At 43.1% G+C, this 21,619-nt stretch overlaps 1 protein-coding gene across 5 annotated transcripts; it reads left to right on the top strand.

The window, feature by feature from the left end:
- The first annotated feature begins 301 nt into the window (after window positions 1–301).
- MIIP (migration and invasion inhibitory protein) lies at window positions 302–20,993 on the top strand. 5 transcript variants are annotated; one of them, XM_077458035.1, is made up of 11 exons: window positions 302–822; window positions 2,898–3,063; window positions 4,473–4,886; window positions 6,244–6,340; window positions 6,793–6,904; window positions 9,609–9,673; window positions 9,777–9,903; window positions 12,456–12,552; window positions 13,286–13,408; window positions 16,503–16,600; window positions 20,677–20,993. In XM_077458035.1, the coding sequence occupies exons 2-11, from the start codon at window positions 2,917–2,919 to the stop codon at window positions 20,723–20,725; spliced, it is 1,329 nt and encodes a 442-aa protein (XP_077314161.1). In that variant the 5' UTR covers window positions 302–822; window positions 2,898–2,916; the 3' UTR covers window positions 20,726–20,993. The 5 variants fall into 5 exon arrangements, with proteins under 5 accessions (XP_077314161.1, XP_077314159.1, XP_077314158.1 ...); XM_077458033.1 differs by having other exon boundaries at window positions 302–918; XM_077458034.1 differs by having other exon boundaries at window positions 306–472.
- Window positions 20,994–21,619: the final 626 nt, after the last annotated feature.

The raw sequence follows: 21,619 nt of genomic DNA, 5'->3' as shown, positions 1-21,619 counted from the left end.
CGTCGCATGACCGCGCAATTGTCAGTTAAAATAAAGCAGTGCCGAATTGCAAAAAGTGCTCTGGTCAGGAGGGGGGGTAAAATCTTCCAGGGCCGAAGCAGTTAAAAAAACACTGTGGAGGCCCCATGTTTCCTGTGGACAGTGCAGCTCCAGTCTGCAGCCAGATACCCGGGAAATGCAGAGGTGACAGGAAACATGTGGACCTCCACTTCCACAAGTTGTGTCTACTGTCTATTGAATGTTTGTGAGATTAAAGTTCATAAAAAAAAAAAGAAGCGGAGTGGAGGACACATGTTTCCTGTCAAACTTGGAGCTCCAGTCTGCAGCCAGCCCCCTTGCTCGGCTGAGGTGGTCTACTTCTTGTGTCTGGGAACCAGCCAGGCATTATGAATAGAGCTCAGAGCGCTGTATTGTGCAGCCAGAGTCATATGGAGGGTGCAGAGACTGCGGAGGGACAATGCAGATGGATCTGGTAGGTGACTGTGATCTCTCCCTGTCTGTACACTCCATTGGCTGGCTCTATAACTTCTGTATCCTGCTGGGTGCTGTGCATGTATTCTGTTTATGGTGACATCACAGGTGGGACTTCCCCATAACTCTGCAGTATAGAGCACACCGATTGTTTACAATGTCTGTCGGCCTCCCTGTGACCTGAAGGCATGTGGGATTGTGGGGTGATTCTGCACACAGCACAGCCAGCTTAACAAAAGGAGGACACGCCCACCAAACTTGTTGCCTTGACAACCAGGAATAGAGCGCGTGATACAAACATCGAACAAACTGCCACAGCCTCACGTGTGCTCCTGTGTGGAGCCTCTGCAGGTAAGTGTTCATTCATTACAGCGCAGACCGCCGTCCCTGCAGCCGTCTACCACCAGCCAGGGCGGCCACAACACCGAGCCTGTGTGCCCAACTCCTGTGAGTGCATTTTATACAACTTTTCATTGACTTGGTATTATTGTGCCTATTATATATTTGTTTTGTTTATTGACATGATGGCTGGTTTGTACTGAGACCTGTCTATAAATTAGTATAACTAGCAATACCGTCCTCCACCTGTCTATTAACTAGTATAACCTAGCAATACCGTCCTCCACCTGTCTATTAACTAGTATAACCTAGCAATACCGTCCTCCACCTGTCTATTAACTAGCAATACCGTCCTCCACCTGTCAACTAGTATAACTAGAAATACCGTACTCTGTCTATTAACTAGTATAACCTAGCAATACCGTCCTCCACCTGTCAACTAGTATAACCTAGCAATACTGTCCCCCATCTGTCAACTAGTATAACCTAGCAATACTGTCCCCCATCTGTCAACTAGTATAACTAGCAATACCATCCTCCACCTATCTATTAACTAGCAATACCGTCCTCCACCTGTCAACTAGTTTAACCTAGCAATACTGTCCCCCATCTGTCAACTAGTATAACCTAGCAATACTGTCCCCCATCTGTCGACTAGTATAACTAGCAATACCGTCCTCCACCTGTCTATTAACTAGCAATACCGTCCTCCACCTGTCAACTAGTATAACTAGAAATACCGTACTCTGTCTATTAACTAGTATAACCTGGCAATACCGTCCTCCACCTGTCATCTAGTATAACCTAGCAATACCGTCCTCCACCTGTCATCTAGTATAACCTAGCAATACCGTCCCCCATCTGTCGACTAGTTTAACCTAGCAATACTGTCCCCCATCTGTCGACTAGTATAACTAGCAATACCATCCTCCACCTGTCTAATACAAAAGTATAACTAGTAGGGATGCACCGATTCCATTTTTTTTTTTTTTTTTTTTGTACGAGTACCGATTTTTACTATTTTTATTTTTTACAAATTAACGATACTGACTGCAACTGTTTTGTTTACACTTCACCTGTCAGCAATGGTACGAAGCCTTGAAAAGTCATTTACAAAAGACACAAATTTGATTTTGTTTGAATTTTGTGCTTTTTTTTTTTGTGAAATGTGTGAAAATATTCACTAACAAAGCAAAAAAAAAAAAAAGTTTTAATTGTTTATCGTTTTATAAAATAGATGTGAAAAAAAAAAACAGGAAATTAATAATTTAAATGGAGGAGAATAGTGATTTAATTAAGGCTGATTAGAGTAAATTAAAGGTTAATAAGGGGTTAAACAGAGGAACATTTGTTCATTGCCACTAACAGCTCAAAGAACCGAGCCTGAAAGTATTGGTGCATTTGCACAATTACCGATACTTGTGCAAATACTCGGTATCGATACCTATACTAGTATCAGTGCAACCCTAATAACTAGCAATACCGTCCTCCACCTGTCTATTAAATAGTATAACTAGCAATACTGCCCCCCACCTGTCTATAAACGAATGTCACATCTAATATAGCCACCGCCGGTCTATAAGTGTTGAATACCAGCCACCATCTAATAACTTGTATTCTTCTCTTCAATTTTACAGCTGCACTGAAGGGCTCCCCCTACAGGTAGCTGAAAGGATCGCTGGTGGCAGTGATCTAAGGCTACAGCAACCTTTTGTAGGAATCCTGGTTGAGAGAGACTGATCTAGTCCATGTCAGAGGATGACAGCTGCCCTCTGGTTGCATTTTAAACCCCATTTATATATTCTTAGTCTCAAGGTTCTCTGTTACACAGGATGCTGCAGCTGTGCCAGTACTAGTGCTGCCACCTCATCCCTTTAAACTCAAACACATATGAATTACACAGGTTCTTACGCTAATTTAATGCAGCTAAGGCACCAAGTGTTACCTCCTTAATCAGATACAGAACCCGTGTAATGTATATGTGTTCGGGTTTAAATGAATGAGGTGGCAACCCTAGCCGGTACAATGGTGGTGAATTCATGTTTCATTATTGTGTAGTCAATGTCAAATTTTATTTGTTTCCAAAGACAGTCTGATGTGAGAAAAATGTCTACTTCCGGGGAACTGGAGGAACTGCGCAGATTGAACAAGTCTCTCCTGGAACGTCTAGCGAGAAAACAAGACCAGTTTAGGAAACGGAATCCTGCAAACGGCGCTGCACCGAGCCGAGACCAAGATGGAGACAAAGCGAAGGTGAGAACGCCGAGAGGAGATCCATGTCATGACTGTGTGTCGAGAGGCGCAAGGCGCGGCTTTACCCCTCATAGCCAAGTATGGAAGTAATGACCCCTAAAATGTTTCTCTCACAGCCAGCCTTGTGACTGTCACGCATTGTGACTTTTTTTTATTTTTATTTACAAGCTCAATATAATCCATAGGTTCCAACTGTCCCTGGATTTTGAGGCACTGTCCCTGATTTGAAACAAATTCCCACTTTTTCCCTCCTCATTTGTGTGTGTGTGTGTGTGTGTGTGGTGGTTTTTTTTTTTTTTTTTTTAAATCTCCTTTTTAAGGGGGCGTGGCAGGGGGTGTGTCCAAGCTTACATACTTTTTCATACAGGTGTCCCTCATTCCCGTCTCAGGAAGTTGGGAGGTATGATAATCCGGTAACCTGTTTTGTATCGAAGATCCTTTTGAAAGGCTAAAGTCTGATCTGCTTTTATTTCGCCTTCCCTGATTCCCTGACATTTTTAAAGTGGGAATAAACTTCCAAGGGTACAGTAAATCTCTCCGAAGCCTGCACCGTTTGGGAGATAGTTACTTTAGATGCAGCTGGTGGTGTCATTGGCACATGCGCACTGAAGGAACGTCATACTAGAGTGGTGCCATAAAAAACAGCTTCTCTGATGCACGTATTATTATTTATTGCTTTTATGCAGTTTACTACCACTTTAAATAATAATCTCCCATTTTTCAACCCAGTGACATCATCGCCAGGTCTTTTTACTTCTCTACGCAACGCACACAGCGCATAGCTGGTGGGAGGGGCTGGCAGGGTGCTGTACATCATCTCCTGAGAACCTCACAGCACCCGGCCTCAGTACCTCTCTCTAGAGCCCTAAGCCCTGATGCAAGCAGTGGGCTGGCTCTTTGTAGGTAATACTTACATGTGATACTGAGCCTCTATGATCGAAATAACTAAATACCAATGAAATAAAGGGGCGGGCCAGCGACAGTCCTGTTGGGACAGAAGGAGTTAGATGATGCTGGGTGCCCTCCAGCCAGGAAATGAGGCGTGCTCTCTCTGACTTGCTGCAGCTTCCTAATGCACATGGAAGCTCACAGTGTGCAGTGAAATTGGAGTAAGCTATTTCAACACAGGAAAAAGAGCCCGGTACAACTGTGCAAGGCTGGAGATCAGATTTAAATACATTTTTGCATCAAGAGGTTTATTGAGTGTAAGAAGAGGGACTCACAGCAACCAATCAGAAGCCACCTTGTATGGGTCTAACATCGGCACTTGTTTATTTTCTTAGTAAGTAACAAACTTAGCAAGTCTCCCGGAGTTGATTCTGGTCTATCAGATAGAAATGTATTTGGCTCCTTTTTATGACATGTCTTACTTTACCCAAGATATCTAATAGCACATTGTTGATTCTTAGGTCTGGAAGGACCATCCTCGAATAAATAGAAAAAAGGATCCCCCTTTATTGGCCACACGCAGTTCATCATCACTCCCTAGAAAAGGACTATCTTCCCCCAAGAGGACCTGCCATGTGGAGTCTTTGGATCCTCTCAGCTCCACTTTATGTCAGACTGATGTCTCCTCCCATGACGTCCATCACAGTTCAACAGAGAAGGTCAGTGCTGGTGATGGCGTAATAAGAATCCGATCACCTGTGAAACGCCTGACCACTGCAAGTTCTATGGCAGACTATGTTCCTCCAGACCTGGAGGGGGACCCGCCTCCGTTCACCAGGCAGTACGTGGACCACTTAATGGATGAAGGGAACATGAGGGCCAAGGAACCAAGGACTCCAAAATCTATTTTGGTCACACCAAATCGAACTCCCAAGGTACAATGAAGTGTGTGTGTGTGTGTGTGTGTGTGTGTGTGTGTGTGTGTTTAAAGCTGAGCTCCAGGCAGATATAAAGGACACAGAAAGCCACTGCTTTGTGTCCATTCACACACAGAGCTGTGGCTCGGTCCCACTCTCTCTTCATTGGCTGTGATTGACAGCAGTGTGAGCCAGTGGCCCCTGCTGCTGTCTCCGCTAATATGGAGGGAGAGTCCCCAGAGAGCCGAGACTGTTATGCTCATTGCTGGATCGCAATGGGGCTCAGGTGAGTATTATGGGGGGGGGGGGGGGGGCTGCTGCATAGGGAAGGGTTTCTATGTTCATGCATGGAAAAAAAAAGGTAAAAAAAAAAAAAATTGAGCCTACACACACACACACACACACACTTATTTTTCCTCCTTTCTAGCCTTATCATCTTCTCTTGGCTGTTTCCCCATCCAGTTCACTCGGTGGGGGCCATATCCATCAGGCTCTGCGGGTCTCTTAGATCAATGGTCAGGGCTGTCTTTTTAATATTGATTGGACCCTACGCAAACTTTTTTTCTTAGGCCCTCCCAAATCCACTTATCAACTATTTGTGAGCAGTGCGGGTTCAAGGGGAAGCTGCCTTGGGCTCCACAAAAATGACTGGGCCCGGGACAGCTGCCCCTTTTACCCCGTGTTTAAGATGGCCCTGTCAATGGTCAGTAGTTGCATCTGCAGATCAATCCAGGAGCCTTCTCTGAACTGATCTACATTCTGTTTTGTGGTATAACAAGTCCTCAGTTCTGCCGACACCAGATTTTGCAGCGTTCCAGAAGCTGAGCATCGCATTTCTACAGAACGAGTATGTGTGACCAGCCGAGACTTCCTCTCTTTGAATTTATTTCTGTTCTGCTAGGTTTGTTTTTGAACAGGCCCACCCATAAGCGCAAATGTGCATGCAGGAGAACGCATTGCAGAAGGTTTATGGGCTACAGCAAAACATACAGCCGAATGGATACTCACAAAAATATAATGTATACAGGTGTTGTATGACATCAAGGAGTTAATTTACTAAAACTGGAAAGTGCATAACATGGTGCAGCTCTGCATAGAAACCAATCGGCTTTCAGGTGTGTTTTATTTATTTTTAATTTTTATTTTTTGTTTGGTTTTATTTGTTAAAGCCTAAATTGAAAGAGCAGAAGTTAGATGCTGATTACCATGTTCCCCCTGCACCTAATTTTGCACACACCAGTTTTAGTAAATCAACCCCACAATCTCAATCCAGTACAGGAATAGCATGGCCAAATATGCTGTGCTGGCAAGCTGACGTGTTTCGGAGGACACACCCCCTTCTGAATGTGGCAGTAATGATTTATTTATTTTTCAGAGAGATCACGGACGTGTGACTTTCCTGTCTAGCTCCACACCGCCTCGCAGTAACCAGTGGACTGGGCACCCCTTACTGGGCTATGACTGGATAGCAGGTGAATACAAATAGGATTTAAACATAACTCCAGGTATCTTGTGGCTTTAAATCGTTTGTTTGGACCAAATATGATTAAGAAAATTTAGTTGTCCAAATAACAAACGCTTACAGACTTTGATATATTTTGGACTGGCTTATGTCCTCACCTGGGAATCACAAGTGCTGTTTACAGCCGCCCATAGAAATGAGTGGCTGTATGCAGGAATGAGCATGTACTTGAATAAACATGCATGTGAGTACGGGTATACACCCCTAGAGTATGTCCAGGGGTGTCTGTGTGCATGTATACCTGCATACATCCATGTGCAACCATTGTTTTTCTATGAGTGGCTTTACATAGCACCTGTGGCTCCCGGACTGGGAAATTAGCTCAAAATTTACATCATAAAACTCCAGTTATACTTTTACATTTCTTGTCCATCCAGTTTTCAATAATGGTTTGTCCTGCAGGGCTGCTGGAAGTGAACTCGGGGGTCACCAATAAACCGGATGAGTTCTTCTCGGACATCAGTGAATTCCGACGAGTCAACAAAGAGGAATGTGTTCATGATTTATTCTCTGGGTGAGTGTTCTGAAGTGGGCATCGGATAGGGCTGCAATTATGGGCACTGATTCATATCTACACAATAATTTTACGATATACTTAAAGTGGATTTCCACCCAAAAGTGTAACTTACGCTTTAAGAACCCCCTGACATGCCACATTTGGCATGTCATTTAGTTTTGACAGGTACCCAGCTCCCACTTCCGCTCAGTGCGCCCCTCCCTGCAATCTTCTGGGACACGTCACAGGTTCCAAAAGTTTGCCTGGCCATTCAGGACGCGCAGCACATGCGCAGTGCACACCCGGCTGTGACAGCTTGCAGCTTCACACTAGTGATGCCGGGGAGAGGAGAGAGATCCGACGCTTAGGGCAGCCACATCTCTGGACCGTGGGACAGGTGGGTGTCCGTTTATTAAAAGTCTGCAGCTACACTTTTTGTAGCTGCTGACTTTTTTTAATAAATACAAAATCGGCTGGAACGTCCTTCTTCTTCTTCTTCTTCTTCTTCTTCTTCCGCTATAAACAAAAATAGAGCGACAATTTTGAAAAAAAAACGCAATATTTTTTTTACTTTTTGCTGTAATAAATATCCCCCAAAAATATATATAAAAAAAAATATATATTTTTTAATTCTTTGCTATAATATCCCCCAAAAATATATAAAAAAAAAAAATTTTTACTTTTTGCCGTAATATCTCTTTTTACTTTTTTTTTCTATAATAAATATCCCCCACAAATATATAAAAAACATAATATTTTTTACTATTTTGCTATAATGTCCCCCAAACATATATAAAAAAAATTTTTTTGCTGTAATAAACATCCCCCCAAAAATATATTTAAAAAAATTATATTTTTTGCTATAATATCCCCCCAAATTATATAAAAAAAAAAGACAATTGCGGGGTCGTGCAACGTGGCTCCCAAACAAAATTGACTGCCTTTTTTTCCCACATTTTTGTTATAATAAATATCCCCCAAAAATATATAAACATTTTTTTCCCTCAGTTTAGGCCGATACGTATTCTTCTACATATTTTTGGTAAAAAAAATCACAATAAGCGATTATTGATTGGTTTGCGCAAAAGTTATAGCGTTTACAAAATAGGGGATAGTTTTATGGCTTTTATTTTTATTTTTTTATATATTTTTATTGTGACTGCGACATTATGGCGGACACATCGGACATTTTTCACACATTTTTGGGACCATTGTCATCTATACAGCAATCACTGCTGTATAAATGCAGTGATTCCTGTGTAAATGACACTGGCAGTGAAGGGGTTAACCAGTGGGTGGCAGTGTAGGGGTTAAGTGTTCCTAGGGGTGTGTTACTAACTGTGGGGGGCTGGGCTTTAATTTAGTGAACACTGATCTCTGCTCCAATCACATGGAGCAGAGATCAGCATCACTAATTGCTAGGCAGAACGTCGAAATGCTGTTTACAACGGCATTTCCTCGTTCAGCCGCCCTGTGAGACGATCACGGGTATGCCCACGGCGATCGAGTCCGCGGGACCCGTGACTGCACTCACGGGGGTCCCGACCAGCACGCGAGCATGCCGCTGGCGGCGCGATGGCAGGGCGGCATTAAAGATTGGACGTACCTGTACGCCAATATGCCTGCCCGTGCCATTCTGCCGACTTACATTGGCGTGCTCTGGTCGGGAACCGGTTAAATAGAGATTTTAAAGCAATAACACTGTTGTGGAGGTGTATATATACACGTTATTGTCAAAAGTATTGGGCCCCTTTCTGGAAAGGCTGTCCACAAGGTTTAGGAGTGTGTCTATGGGAATGTTTGACCATTCTTCCAGAAGCACATTTGTGAGGTCAGGCACTGATGTTGGACAAGAAGGCCTGGCTTGCAGTCTCCACTCTAATTCATCCCAAAGGTGTTCTATCGGGTTGAGGTCAGGACTCTGTTCAGGCCAGTCAAGTTCCTCTGCCCCAAACTTGCTCATCCATGTCTTTATGGCCCTTGCTATGTGCACTGGTGCGCAGTCATGTTGAAACAGGAAGGGGCCATCCCCAAACTATTCCCACAAAGTTGGGAGCATAAAATTGTCCAAAATGTCTTGGTATGCAGATGCCTTAAGAGTTCCCTTCACTGGAACTAAGGGGCCAAGCCCAACCCCTGAAAAATAACCCCACACCATAATCCCCACTCCAACAAATGTTTTGGACCAGTACACAAAGCAAGGTCCATAAAGATATGGATGATTGAGTTTGGGGTGGAGAAACATGACTGGCCTCACCTCAACCCGATACAACACCTTTGGGATGAATTAGAGCGGAGACTGCGAGCCAGACTTTCTTGTCCAACGTCAGTGCCTGACCTCACAAATACGTTTCTGGAAGAATGGTCAAACGTTCCCATAGACACACTCCTAAGCCTTGTGGACGGCCTTCCCAGAGGAGTTGAAGCTGTTATAGCTGCAAAGGATGGGCCAACTCAATATTGAACCCTACGGACTAAGACTGGGGTGCCGTTATGGGTCATTTGTGTGTAAAGACAGGCGTCCCAATAATATATATATATATATATATATATATATATATATATATATATATTTCCTTGTGGTTTTTGCAATACAATTTATTTTAGACCAGGGAAATTAGATTAATCAAGAATTAGAATTTTCAAATTTGCATATATACATTACTTTTATGGTTTTATCATCTGTTTGAATTTCCTAACGTGTCACTTTATTTATGTCTAGAACTGGACGGGAAGAATCCCCTGAATCTGAGGAAGAGCCGGACCTCTCTCTGGACACTCACCAATGTATGTGAATTCAGTCCTGATAATTACGGTCCGCATTCCTGAGATTCTCTGCTAACCTCTCCTCCCATTTTATTATTATTTTTTTTTTTTTTATATCTTCCAGGTGTTTACTGCTACAGGGTCAACAGTCGTCTGTTTATATCCCCCTTAGGAGCGGAGTCTGCCTGTCCTGTCTGTAAGAAGCGCAGGGGCAGGCGCCACACAACATTGGATGAACCGGCTTATGTCAGGTTTGTCTCCTACTTGTCAATAGCCTAGTAAAGCTGAACCAACAAAACATTTAAAAACTTTAAAAACTTAAAGTAGATGTAAACCCTCTCTTATACCCAGTGAAGTGAACAGCCCCAGATGATTCAGAGATTAAACAAATCCCCCTACATAAGTTGTCTTCATCTTTATATAATATTTATAAAGTGAACATCATGTTAGAATTTTCTCTTCCTGATTCACCTGTGGGTGTGGATGCTTGCCATACACTGAGACAGCTGATTGGAGGAAAGGAGCACACCCCCTCTTCACAGAAAAAGGAAGAAACCATGCAGAGCTATGCTGTGAATAGACCAGCTCTCTGCTAATCTATTTATAGCACTCACCGGGACACAAAATTGTCATGCTGATAACACAAGAAAAGAGCAGGAGAAAGCCACAGGACTTAGTGCTTTGAAGAGAGATAAGAAAACACTGCAGATATGTGCCCAGCTCAAATTTAATGAATGGGGTTTACATCCACTTAGGCCCCTATCACACTACAGCAGCTGCTAAAACGGCGCTGAAGCGGCGGTTGTTTTTGCCGTGCTTTAGTGGCGATTTTGCACCGTTTTTTGGTCGATAACGGGCCAGCTTTTTTAAGGTCACATGACAACATGAAGAATTGCGCTCCCAACTTGTTCCAAAGATGCTGCTTTAAAAAAACACAAAAAAAAACAAGCGCTTTGGAAGTGCTGCCCATTCATTGTAATGGGCAGGGGCATTTTGGGTGCGCTATTTACAGCACTCCCAACCCGCTCCAAAGATGCTGCTTGCAGGACATTTTGTAACGTCCTGCAGGAGCACCACCTCCATGGTGAAAAGACCCATTGCAATGAATGGGAGATGCTTTTTGGAGGCTATTTCTAGAGCTAAAACGCCTGAAAACCATTCTCAGTGTGAAAATAGTCTAATGTATTGAGAGTCTCTTGGCAAAAGTTTGGCGATCTAGATCCCTCTATCATCTGACTGGCTCTTGCCAGAGGGAGCGAGAGGCTTGCTCCGCAGTGGGGGCCCCTATATCTAAAGGGAGGATTTGGGATTTTTCCCAGTTTATTTGCAGTGCCGAGGATTCCCCGAAATGCTTAATCAGGCGCAGCGCAGATCTCCCAGATACAAAAGCATTTTGGTTGCATAGAGATTAAGGCTGGGTTTACATATGAGCCGCATGCAGCTCACAGCAGGGGGTCCGGTGCGTCCTAGTTCACCATTTCAGGTCCGATCTCAGCACTAACCTTTGGTTGAATTCGGACCTGAAACGGACCAAAAGACACTTGGCGCTTTTGTACAAACCGCACCAGACCCACTGCGGAGATATGTGAACGGGCTCCATAGAGAGGCGGTCAAAATCTCCTGCTATTGGGATCTCGATGCAGGGAATCTGCATCCAATTTGCAATGGTGTGAACCCAGCCTAAGGGTTTTGACTAACCGACCCAAACGGAGACCTCTAATTTCTGGGTGTGTTATAATCGCAATTGCCAATGGTTCCACGGCCATAAAGCAACGGAGATATTGGGCATCCCTGCTGCGTACCCCTAGATAGGGGGAAGGGATTGGAGACCCTACCATTGACCTGAGTCTGAGCTACGGGAGCCTGGTATAAAAGCTGAAGCCGTTCGATAAAGTTTGTTCCGAATCTGCGAAGACATTCCCATAAATAGTCCCATTCCACCAAAATCGAATGCCTTGGCGGCATCCAAACTGATCGCTAGTACCAATAGAATGATGGATGGACTTTAGGTTCACAAAAAGTCATCTAAGATTAAAGGCTGTGTTTTTTTTATTTTATTTTTTATTTGGCCATTAACCCTATTAGATCTGGGTGGATTATAGACCCCTCTATTCTACAACATAGGCAGGTCATGTGGTTACTTTTTTTTCCACTGCAGTTTAGCAGCTCTGTCACCATCTACTCCAGCCTGCTGATTGGACAACAAAGGAGCTGCAGCACACTGATCATCACACTGTTAGCTTTCTCTATACAATCTGATTGTACATTCCAAAACGATATCACAGTAGGACCTACCAGTTTTGGATTCCACCTCACTTTCTCTACTGGTGCCATAGTAAAGGTAGATCTCCCCAGACAGTGATAAATACGTGTGCAAGAAAAAGTTTTGGCAAGAGTTAAAGTAAAATTCCAGTCGAACCCCAAGTACTCCTAAACAAATCCAGCCATCTCTAAAGCCCCATACACACTATCAGTTTTTCTGCTGAGTTTTTTTCCTTCAGTTTTACCAAAACCATGTAGTGCAAGGGCCTGCCTGATTGCATACAAATCTGGTATTTGGTAAATCTGAAGGAAAAACTCAGCAGAAAGACTGTGTGTATGGGGCTTAAGAATTGGTAAGCTGCAGTATAATTAAAAATAACAAATAAAATGTTTTGTTCTTCTTTTTTTTTTTGGGGGGGTTTAATACCACTCTGAAGACACCTTGATAAGTGAGGCCCAGTGTTCAATAGTATTGGTGTTGTTTGGTAATTCAGAAAACATTTGATTGGTTCTTTATTTTTGGTGTCTTTATTTATTTTAGGGTCAGTATTCCTAGGTCTACCCTGCTCCCTGCTTACAAGTACAGAGCTCATCGGAGGAAAAGTTTTGACCCTACAGACACCTTGGCCTTGCCATCAGTAAGTAGCAATGTGTCTCTGCATTTCCATCAATTGATAAAAACATGCTGGTGGGTCATTCATCATCTGCTGTGTAAATTTGGTCCTAGTATGTATTTGAAGGGCCCGTCGATTTGTAAGTTCCTTGAGGGCAGGGATTGATGTGAATGTACAATATGAAAAGCACTGCGTAAATTGATAGAAATGCCTGTAAGACATCAATTACCGTATTTATTGCCATATAACATTCACCTCAACTTTAAGAGGGAAGTTTCAGGAATTTTTTTTTTAATTTTAAATAAAGAACTTTGAAGAAAAATAAGGGTCAGTGTCCATTTGCAGCCTCGCCATTGTAGCTCGATCTGTGCCCTGCCATTGTAGCTCGATCCGTGCCCTGCCATTGCAGCCTGATCCGTGCCCTGCCATTGCAGCCTGATCCGTGCCAATCTGCAGCCCTGCCATTGCAGCCTGATCCGTGCCCAGTGGTCTGCCAGATCCAACACTGTGCATTGGAAATGGGGACAAGACAGCTGCCGACTGTAACTTTCATAACCACTTTCTCTAGAAAAAATACTTTCATGTCACAATCTTAATTCCTAGAAAAAGTTTTATGTAAATATTGGAGATATTCGGCTGGTGTTTTCTCAGCTGGTGCTGAGGTCAGCTGTATAATCCATACAGGTCATCCAGAATGTTGTAAGCGGCTGGGAAGTGCATGTTGAAATAATGTAGCAATCCATTTCCTGTCTTTCAGCATTGTTTGGCAGGATGGGAAAATGCTGTTCCATCGTGCGACCTCCACGTCAGCAGCCTCGACTTGAAAACGTCCGTAGAACCCAGCGCAATAACTGTGGCACCATCATCTAATGTAACCATGGTAAGCAGACAGACGGATATCTATATGGTTGTCATACTGTTGCAATGGCTTTAGTGTTTTCTTGGTCACTGGCCTGTGTAAAACAAGTTTCCTGATCTGCTTACTTTTTCCAAGTCAGAAGCTGAAATTACAGATGCTAGTGGATTAGCATGTTAGCCAGGCCACCAGCATTTTCAGGAGGTCTCTGTGTCTCTAAAAACCAAGTCAGCAATGGAGTTTCATTTCCAACACAAGAGATAGGCTAGAGCCAGGCTGGATAAAAATCAATGATTTAAAAAAAAAAAATGTTTTTTAAATTTTTTTTTCAAATCTGATTTTTTTTTTATTTTAATAAAATGCTGTTTGTGTTTCAACTTATATATATATATATATATATATATATATATATATATATATATATATATATATATATATATATATATATATATATATATATATATATATATATATATATATATATATATATATTTTTTTTTTTTATTGTTTTTAAGTAAAGATGAGGACAAAGTTTAACAAATAAGAGTTTCGGCTTCAAAAGGAAAGTTCCAAAACTGATCCTAATAAAAATACAATCGTATACATTACATATTTACATAACGCATTACAATTAACATTATACAATTAACATTCCTGAAATTTTAAACTCCTATACTATCCATAATAAAATGCTTTTGCAGTAAAAATCTATCTAAACATAGTTTTCTATTTAACCACTTCCCGACCAGCACACGACGATGTACGTCAAAAGAATGGCACGGGCAGGCATATTGGCGTACAGGTACGTCCAATATTCGTTGCCACCGTGGCATCGGGAGCGCGCCGCCGGCGGCGCGCTCCCGCGCTGGTCGGGACCCCCGTGAGTCCGGTCGCGGGACCCGCGGACTCGATCGCCGCGGGCATCCCCGCCATCGTCTCACGGACCAGCCGAATGGAGGAAATGCTGTATAAACAACATTTTTCCATTCTGCCTAGCAACTAGTGATGCTGATCTCTGCTCCATGTGATTGGAGCAGAGATCAGTGTACACTAAATGAAAGCCCAACCCCCCCACAGTTAGTAACACACCCCTAGGAACACTTAACCCCTACACTGCCACCCACTGGTTAACCCTTTCACTGCCAGTGTCATTTACACAGGAATCACTGCATTTATATAGCAGTGATTACTGTATAAATGACAATGGTCCCAAAAATGTGTCAAAAATGTCCGATGGGTCCCCCACAATGTCGCAGTCACAATAAAAATCGCAGATCGCCGCCATTACTAGTAAAAAAAAAATAATAAAAAATTATTAATAAAAATGCTATAAAACTATCCCTATTTTGTAAACGCTATAACTTTTGCGCAAACCAATCAATAGCTTATTGCGATTTTTTTTTTTTTTTACCAAAAATATGTAGAAGAATACGTATCGGCCTAAACTGAGGGAAAAAAATGTTTTTTTATATATTTTTGGGGGATATTTATTATTACAAAAAGTAAAAAATAATGTGTTTTTTTTCAAAATTATCGCTCTATTTTTGTTTATAGCGCAAAAAATAAAAACCGCAGGGGTGATCAAATACCACCAAAAGAAAGCTCTATTTGTGGGAAAAAAAGGACGTTAATTTTGTTTGGGAGCCACGTCGCACGACCGCGCAATTGTCAGTTAAAGCGACGCAGTGCCGAATCGCAAAAAGTGGTCTGGTCTTTGACCAGCAAATTGGTCTGGTCTGAAAGTGGTTAAGATACATTAAAATTGAGTTTATTCATCATGAAATGGAGAGCTTAGTTATGTAGCATGAGGACGTATATTCTGCAATATTTACTTTTTTGATAAACTCATTCAGTGAGTCCAAGTTCTACAAACTGAGATAACATGCACTGCATTCACACAATTTCACAGTAACCATGATATAAAACAAAGTTCAGGAATATTCCTTTATTCCATTGTTTTGTAAATCTATGTACGCTACAAACTGTATGATTGAATCGGTGACAGCTTATTATTCTAAATAGGAATCCTTAATTTTGTTTGCAAATATTAAAGATTCTAACTACCAGCAAGAACGAGTCCTTATATTTTTAAGAGCACCTGTCATTTCAGATCCACCATGGCATCGACTGTTAGCGGGCATCCACTCACCTGCTGCCGCTATGTCTCTCACCTTGCTGGGTCACTGCTGCCTCACCAGCCGTCCCATTAACCACTTGACCACTGGACACTTAAACACCCTTAATAACCAGACCAATTTTCAGCTTTCGGTGCTCTCACATTTTGAATGTCAATTACTCAGTCATGCAACACTGTACCCATATGACATTTTTGTCCTTTTTTTCACACAAATAGAGCTTTCTTTTGGTGGTATTTAATCACCGCTGGGTTTTTTATTTTTTGTGCTATAAAAGAAAAAAGACAGAAAATTCTGTAAAAAAAAATAAATAAATTCTTCGTCTCTGTTATAAAATTTGGCAGATTAGTAATTTTTCTTCATAAATTTTGGCCAAAATTTATACTACTACATATCTTTGGTAAAAATAAGTACAAATTGGTGGATATTATTTGGTCTTTGTGAAAATTAGAGTCCACAAGCTGTGTTGCCAATATCTGAAAATGTATCACACCTGAAGTACTGACGGCCTATTTCAATTCTTGAGACCCTAACATGCCAGAAAAGTACAAATACCCCCCAAATGACCCCTTTTTGGAAAGAAGACATTCCAAGGTATTTAGTAAGAGGCATGATGAGTTTTTTGAAGTTGTAATTTTTCCCCACAATTCTTTGCAAAATCAAGATTTTTTTTTTCACAAAATTGTCATAATATCAGTTTTTCTCACACACAGCATATGCATACCACAAATTACATCCCAAAACACATTCTGCTATTACTCCCGAGTATGGCGATACCACATGTGTGAGCAGTGGCGTAACTAGAACCTTCAGGGCCCCGATGCAAGAAACCATGAAGGGCCCCCCTGAACCCCAGTCAGGGCCCTTCCCTCCGAGTCCGGTGGTGGAACTCCAGGGCGTGGTCACAGGTATGACCTTTGTGAGCCCTGTAGTTCCACCACTGGTATCAGTAGTTTTTTTTTTATTATTTTTTTTTTTTTTAGGTGCCCCATTGGGGGACTGTCCCTAGGCAGGATGGGGTTCCCGTCCCCAGAAGAGATGAGGTCCTTTTCTCCAGGGTGGATGAAGTTACTACCCCCAGGTGAGAAGGGGTCCCTGTCCCCAGGGGAGGTGGGGGTCCCTGTCCCCACGTGAGAAGGAATCCCTGTCCCCAGGGGGAGATGGAGGGGGTATGTATTGGTGTGTGGGGGATGGGGGTCCTCTCACTCACCATGACCAAGCTGTAGGCCGTGCACTCATCCATGTTGGCCTGGGCTCCATCCAGTGTGCTGGACGGGCGATCAGCATATCTCCCAGAAAGACCTTTCATCATCTGTGTATGACGGGGGAGGAGGGGGGCTGGCAGACAAGCCTGCAGTGTCCTCCGGGGAGCCGTCTCTCATAGGGCTGCACTGCATCTGTGTGCTTAAAGTTTGTTTATCCGGGAGAAGTATGCAGTGCAGTGTGGGCCGGACTCAGTGGGGGTGGGACTCTGGCTGGGGAGAACAGACATCGGACTGAGCGGCAATGCATGGAGCAGGAGAGAGGTACTCTGAGGAGCCGGCCGAGGACACAGCTCATGCGGGGAATGCACAACTAAAGAGCAGCCAGTGCGATAGTCCAGCATGGAACTCTGCTAGTCACCCTCCACCTCCAGCCACCCGTGTGCATGGTGCACTGGTACCCCTAGCTGCCTATGCTGCTGCCGGCCATATGTAGAGGGGGCTGCATGGGCCCCCTGCATCACAGGGCCCGGTTGCGGTCGCGATTGCTGCACCCCCTATAGTTACGCCCCTGTGTGTGAGACTTTTACACAGCGTGGCCACATACAGAGGCCCAACATGCAGGGAGCACCTAGGACAATTCTGACATTTCTCTCCTACATGTAAAAATCATAATTTATTTGCTAGAAAATGACATAGAACCCCAGAACAATATATGTTGTGTTTTTTTTTTTTTTTTTTTTTTTTTTTTTTCTTTAGCAAAGACCCTAGAAAATACATTGGTGGTCGTTGCAACTTTTTATCTCGCACGGTATTTTCGCAGCAATTTTTCAACAGCGGGTCAGTTTTGTGCTTAAAAAAAAAAAAAAAAAAAAACAGTAAAGTTAACCTAATTTTTGCATAATGTGAAAGATGAAGTTATGCTGAGTAAATCGATACCTAACATGTCACTCTTCAAAATTGCACGTGCTCGTGGAATGGTGCCAAACGTCGCTACTTAAAAATCCCCATAGGCATACTGGTTACATGTTTGGAGTTACAGAGGAGGTCTAGGACTAGAATTATTGCTCTCGCTCTAACGTTCGCAGCGATACCTCACATGTGTGGTTTGAACACCGTTTTTATATGTGGGCGGGACTTACGTATGTGTTCGCTTCTGCATGCGAGCACATGGGGACAGGGGCGCTTTTTTTTTTTTTTTTTTTTTTTTTTTTTTTTTTATTGTTCATTTTACTTTATTTATTTTAGTTTGACTTTTTTTTTTTTTTCCCCAAAAATACATTTTTTGATCACTTTTATTCCTATTACAACATCTTGTAATAGGAATATGGCATGACAGGTCCTCTTTACAGTGGCATATATATCTATATCTATCTATCTCTCTCTTTTGTGTCCCCCCCGACGATCTCCCAGCGCCGGGGCCACAAAAGATATATAGTCTGTCTGGCTGCCTTGGAGATGGGAGGCGGTACGAGCGCCGTGCACACAGGAGTATTTCCTGTTTACACGGCAGCCTCTGTAATAGGAAGTCCCATCCATCAAAGGAGGCGGGACTTTCTCTTTAACCACTTCCCACCCGGCCAATGCATATATACGGCCGGGTGGGAGCCGTCTAATCCTGATAGGACGTTCAGGAACGTCATTCAGGAGTAGCGGGATCGCGCGCCCGCGCAGCGGCGCGATCCCGATGTGCTCGTGTCACCCGGACACGGCACATCTCAGATCTCAGCTCTGTGATTGGCCCTCCTGATCACATGACGGCCGTGTCCAATCATGGCCGTCATGTGATGTAAACAAACAGCCGGTTGCTAGGCAATCGGCTCTCCTCACACGGAAGTCACCGCTGAGGAGAGGAGAGCAGAACGCTGCAGCCGGCTGATGATCAGTGAGTATGGGCTGCTTTTTACAGCTTTTTACTCACTGATCATCAGTGTAGTGTAAACACACAACACACCACACAGTACAAACACAGTCCCCACACATGTCCCCAAAACACACATGTCCCCAAAACATACATGTCCCCAAATAATAAAAACACATGTCCCTAATAATAAAAACATGTCCCCCACATATGTCCCACTAAAATCACATGTCCCAATGATTATCTGCACACATATGTACGTGATCACCTGCACACATATGTACATGATCATTTGCGTACATATGTCTGTGATCACACAAACCAATTATTATACACTTAACGGAATTTTTTTTACCAAAAACATGTAGCAGAATACATTTTGGCTTAAATTTATGACAAAATTAGATTTTATTGGATTTCTTTTCAAATAGAAAAAAGAAAATATTGTTTTTTTCCCAAATTTCCGCTTTTTTTGCGCTTATATCGCAAAAAAAAAAAAACGGAGTCGTGAGTAAATACCACCAAAATAAAGCTCTATTTGTGCGAACAAAATGATAACAATTTCATTTGGGTACAGTGTAGCATGACCGCGCAATTGTCACTGAAAGCGCTAGAGCGATGAAAGCTGAAAATTGAGCTGGGAAGGAAGGGGGTGAAAGTGCCCTGTATTGAAGTGGTTAAAGAGGCCGCTGTGTAAACAGGAGATTCTCCTGTTCTTCGGCGCTCGTCCTGCCCCCTCCATGTCCCCTCCAAGGCTGCACTGATGGCAATGGTGAGTACATTCCTGGCTAATAGTGAGTGAAATCCTGGCTAATAGTGAGTGAAATCCTGGCTAATGGTGGCTGCATTCCTGGCTAATGGTGAGTGAAATCCTGGCAATGGTGGGGGCTGCATTCCTGGGAATGGTGGGCGCGCAGATGGGCACTGGCCCTTATTTTGCTTCACAGTTTTTTTTATTTAAAATTTTAAGGGTTTTTTTTCCTGAAATTTCCCTCTTAAAGTGAAGGTGCATGCTATTCGCCAATAAATATGGTATATCCAAATAACACGCCTGAGCTCATCTCTTCAACACACACAGCCACAAAGGCAAGAGAATTCTTGTTGGGCCGTGTATTAGTGTTCGAACGAACACACTTAGACCGAATTTTAATGGTTCAAAGAATGTCAGGCAAAATGGTCGGCCCTCACGCATGTTCACTTCATCAAATCTGGCCCTCTTTGAAAAAAGTTTGGACACCCCTGGTCTAAGCACACCTGTATTTACATTCTGGTATGCAAATATGCAGCTGCTTGGCATTAAGCCCCCCCCCCCCCCGAGAGGCCACGTATTTGCCTACTGTTGGCGCCAAGAGGTTAAATAGAACCGTGGTCTCACATAAAGAAGTCTACGTTCCTGCAACACTTCCTTATAAGGTCGGGTTCACACTGGAACCGGCTGCGGATCACACAAGAGCGCTGTGCATCCCTGTTCCCCACTTCAGGGCTGAATCTATGCCTGAATTTGGCCCTAAAATGGAGCCAAGGGCGCACAGCGTTTCTGTGCAGTACGCTCCGCAGTTGCAAGGGAGATATGTGAACCAGCTCCATAGGGAGCCAGTCACATTCTCCTGCTATGCAAATTGGATGCGGAGAAATCTGCATCTAATTCGCATAGGTGTGAACCCAGCCTAAGCACTTGGATTCCTCTCTTACCTCCCTGCAAAATCCCACAAGAACCTGATGGTGAAGTCCATCCTAATGCAGCTTCCTGTGATGAGGGGGCAACGATGCTGCACAGCACCTGAATTCAGAACAGAGTTGCCAGGCTGATGCGGTTTTCATCTGTTTTGCACTACAGTTGGATGACCACATGTCACAGGAGGTGTGGCCATCGACTTAGTCCCTGCTGATTCACAAGACTGTAGCTTTTAAAACATTTGTTCCAGGAGGTTATTGGGTCAATGCGGTCACAAGCATCCCAACTCAGTTGTCTACGTTAGCTGTGGTTTGGGGCATCCCCCCAACAGTTAATTGGCGCAGGACAGCTGACTTCTGAGTTCAAACAAACACAAGCTTAACCCTACAGAGCTAACCAGTGTATATTTTCATTTCCAGGACAGTGCGCCTTACTACGCTTCAAGGGCGAGGTCTGAGAATCTTCTGAATCTGTCCCGTTCCATCACTTTCCATCACAATGAAGGCAAATAGTCTGTATGCAGAAGAAGCAGAGCGCCCCTTTAACTCTGTCTCCACGTTCCAATTCTCAGGGAAGAATGTTAACCCAAAAGCAGCTGTGAAAAACCTTTCATCAAAGGACGGTGTGAACTGATTTTTTTTTTTTTAACCGAAATCTATATATTTTTTTAGGATATATATATATATATAGTATATGTGAATGTTAAATGCATTTTATATAAATAACCTTATCTATATGTGTGTTTATATCTCCAATCCTTAATCTAGCTTTTATATATTTGTCCACTTCCTGTTTACTAATGAAGCACAGTGATTGTACTTTACTGCTCCTGTTCTCTGAGTGCAGGTCTGTAGCTGGCTATAGACATTACAGATTAGTTGGATTTACATGCATGATGTGATTTCTCTGGATACAGGTGCCGCCTCTTTCTTAAAGCGGACCTTCAACCATTTTTTTTCATCTTTTGCCCTTGTTTTAACTTTTGAATAGTTAAAACTATTTTTTTTTCTGCCAGTAAATACCTTATACAGCCCACTTCCTGTTTCTTGTCTGGTAAAAAGCCTAGGCTTATGACATGCACAGCTCTCTCTCACTCTCGTGAGAGTTTGCCAGGAAGAGAGTGGGGATGAGTCATAAGATTTAATGAGAGCTGGAGTTGTGCGTCTGTGTAAATCCAGGAAGTGAACAGGCAGTGGCTTCAGCTGCCCACAGTTAAAATGGCTGCAGTATATTTGGCAAGTAAGGATGAGCTCGGGCATGTTCGCAAACGGAACGCGCAGAGCCCGCCAGGAAGTCGGCTCTGCAGAGGGTTTGATCACATGCAGTGAAGGCCCATACACACGATCTGACTTTTTGACAACA

This window comes from Lithobates pipiens, unplaced genomic scaffold (assembly GCF_037356315.1).
Source record: "Lithobates pipiens isolate NorthernLeopardFrog02 unplaced genomic scaffold, aLitPip1_a1.2 Scaffold_27, whole genome shotgun sequence".
Taxonomy (NCBI): domain Eukaryota; kingdom Metazoa; phylum Chordata; class Amphibia; order Anura; family Ranidae; genus Lithobates; species Lithobates pipiens.
Note: the sequence above shows the minus strand (reverse complement) of the source record. Positions and strands in the feature narration are given on the sequence as shown.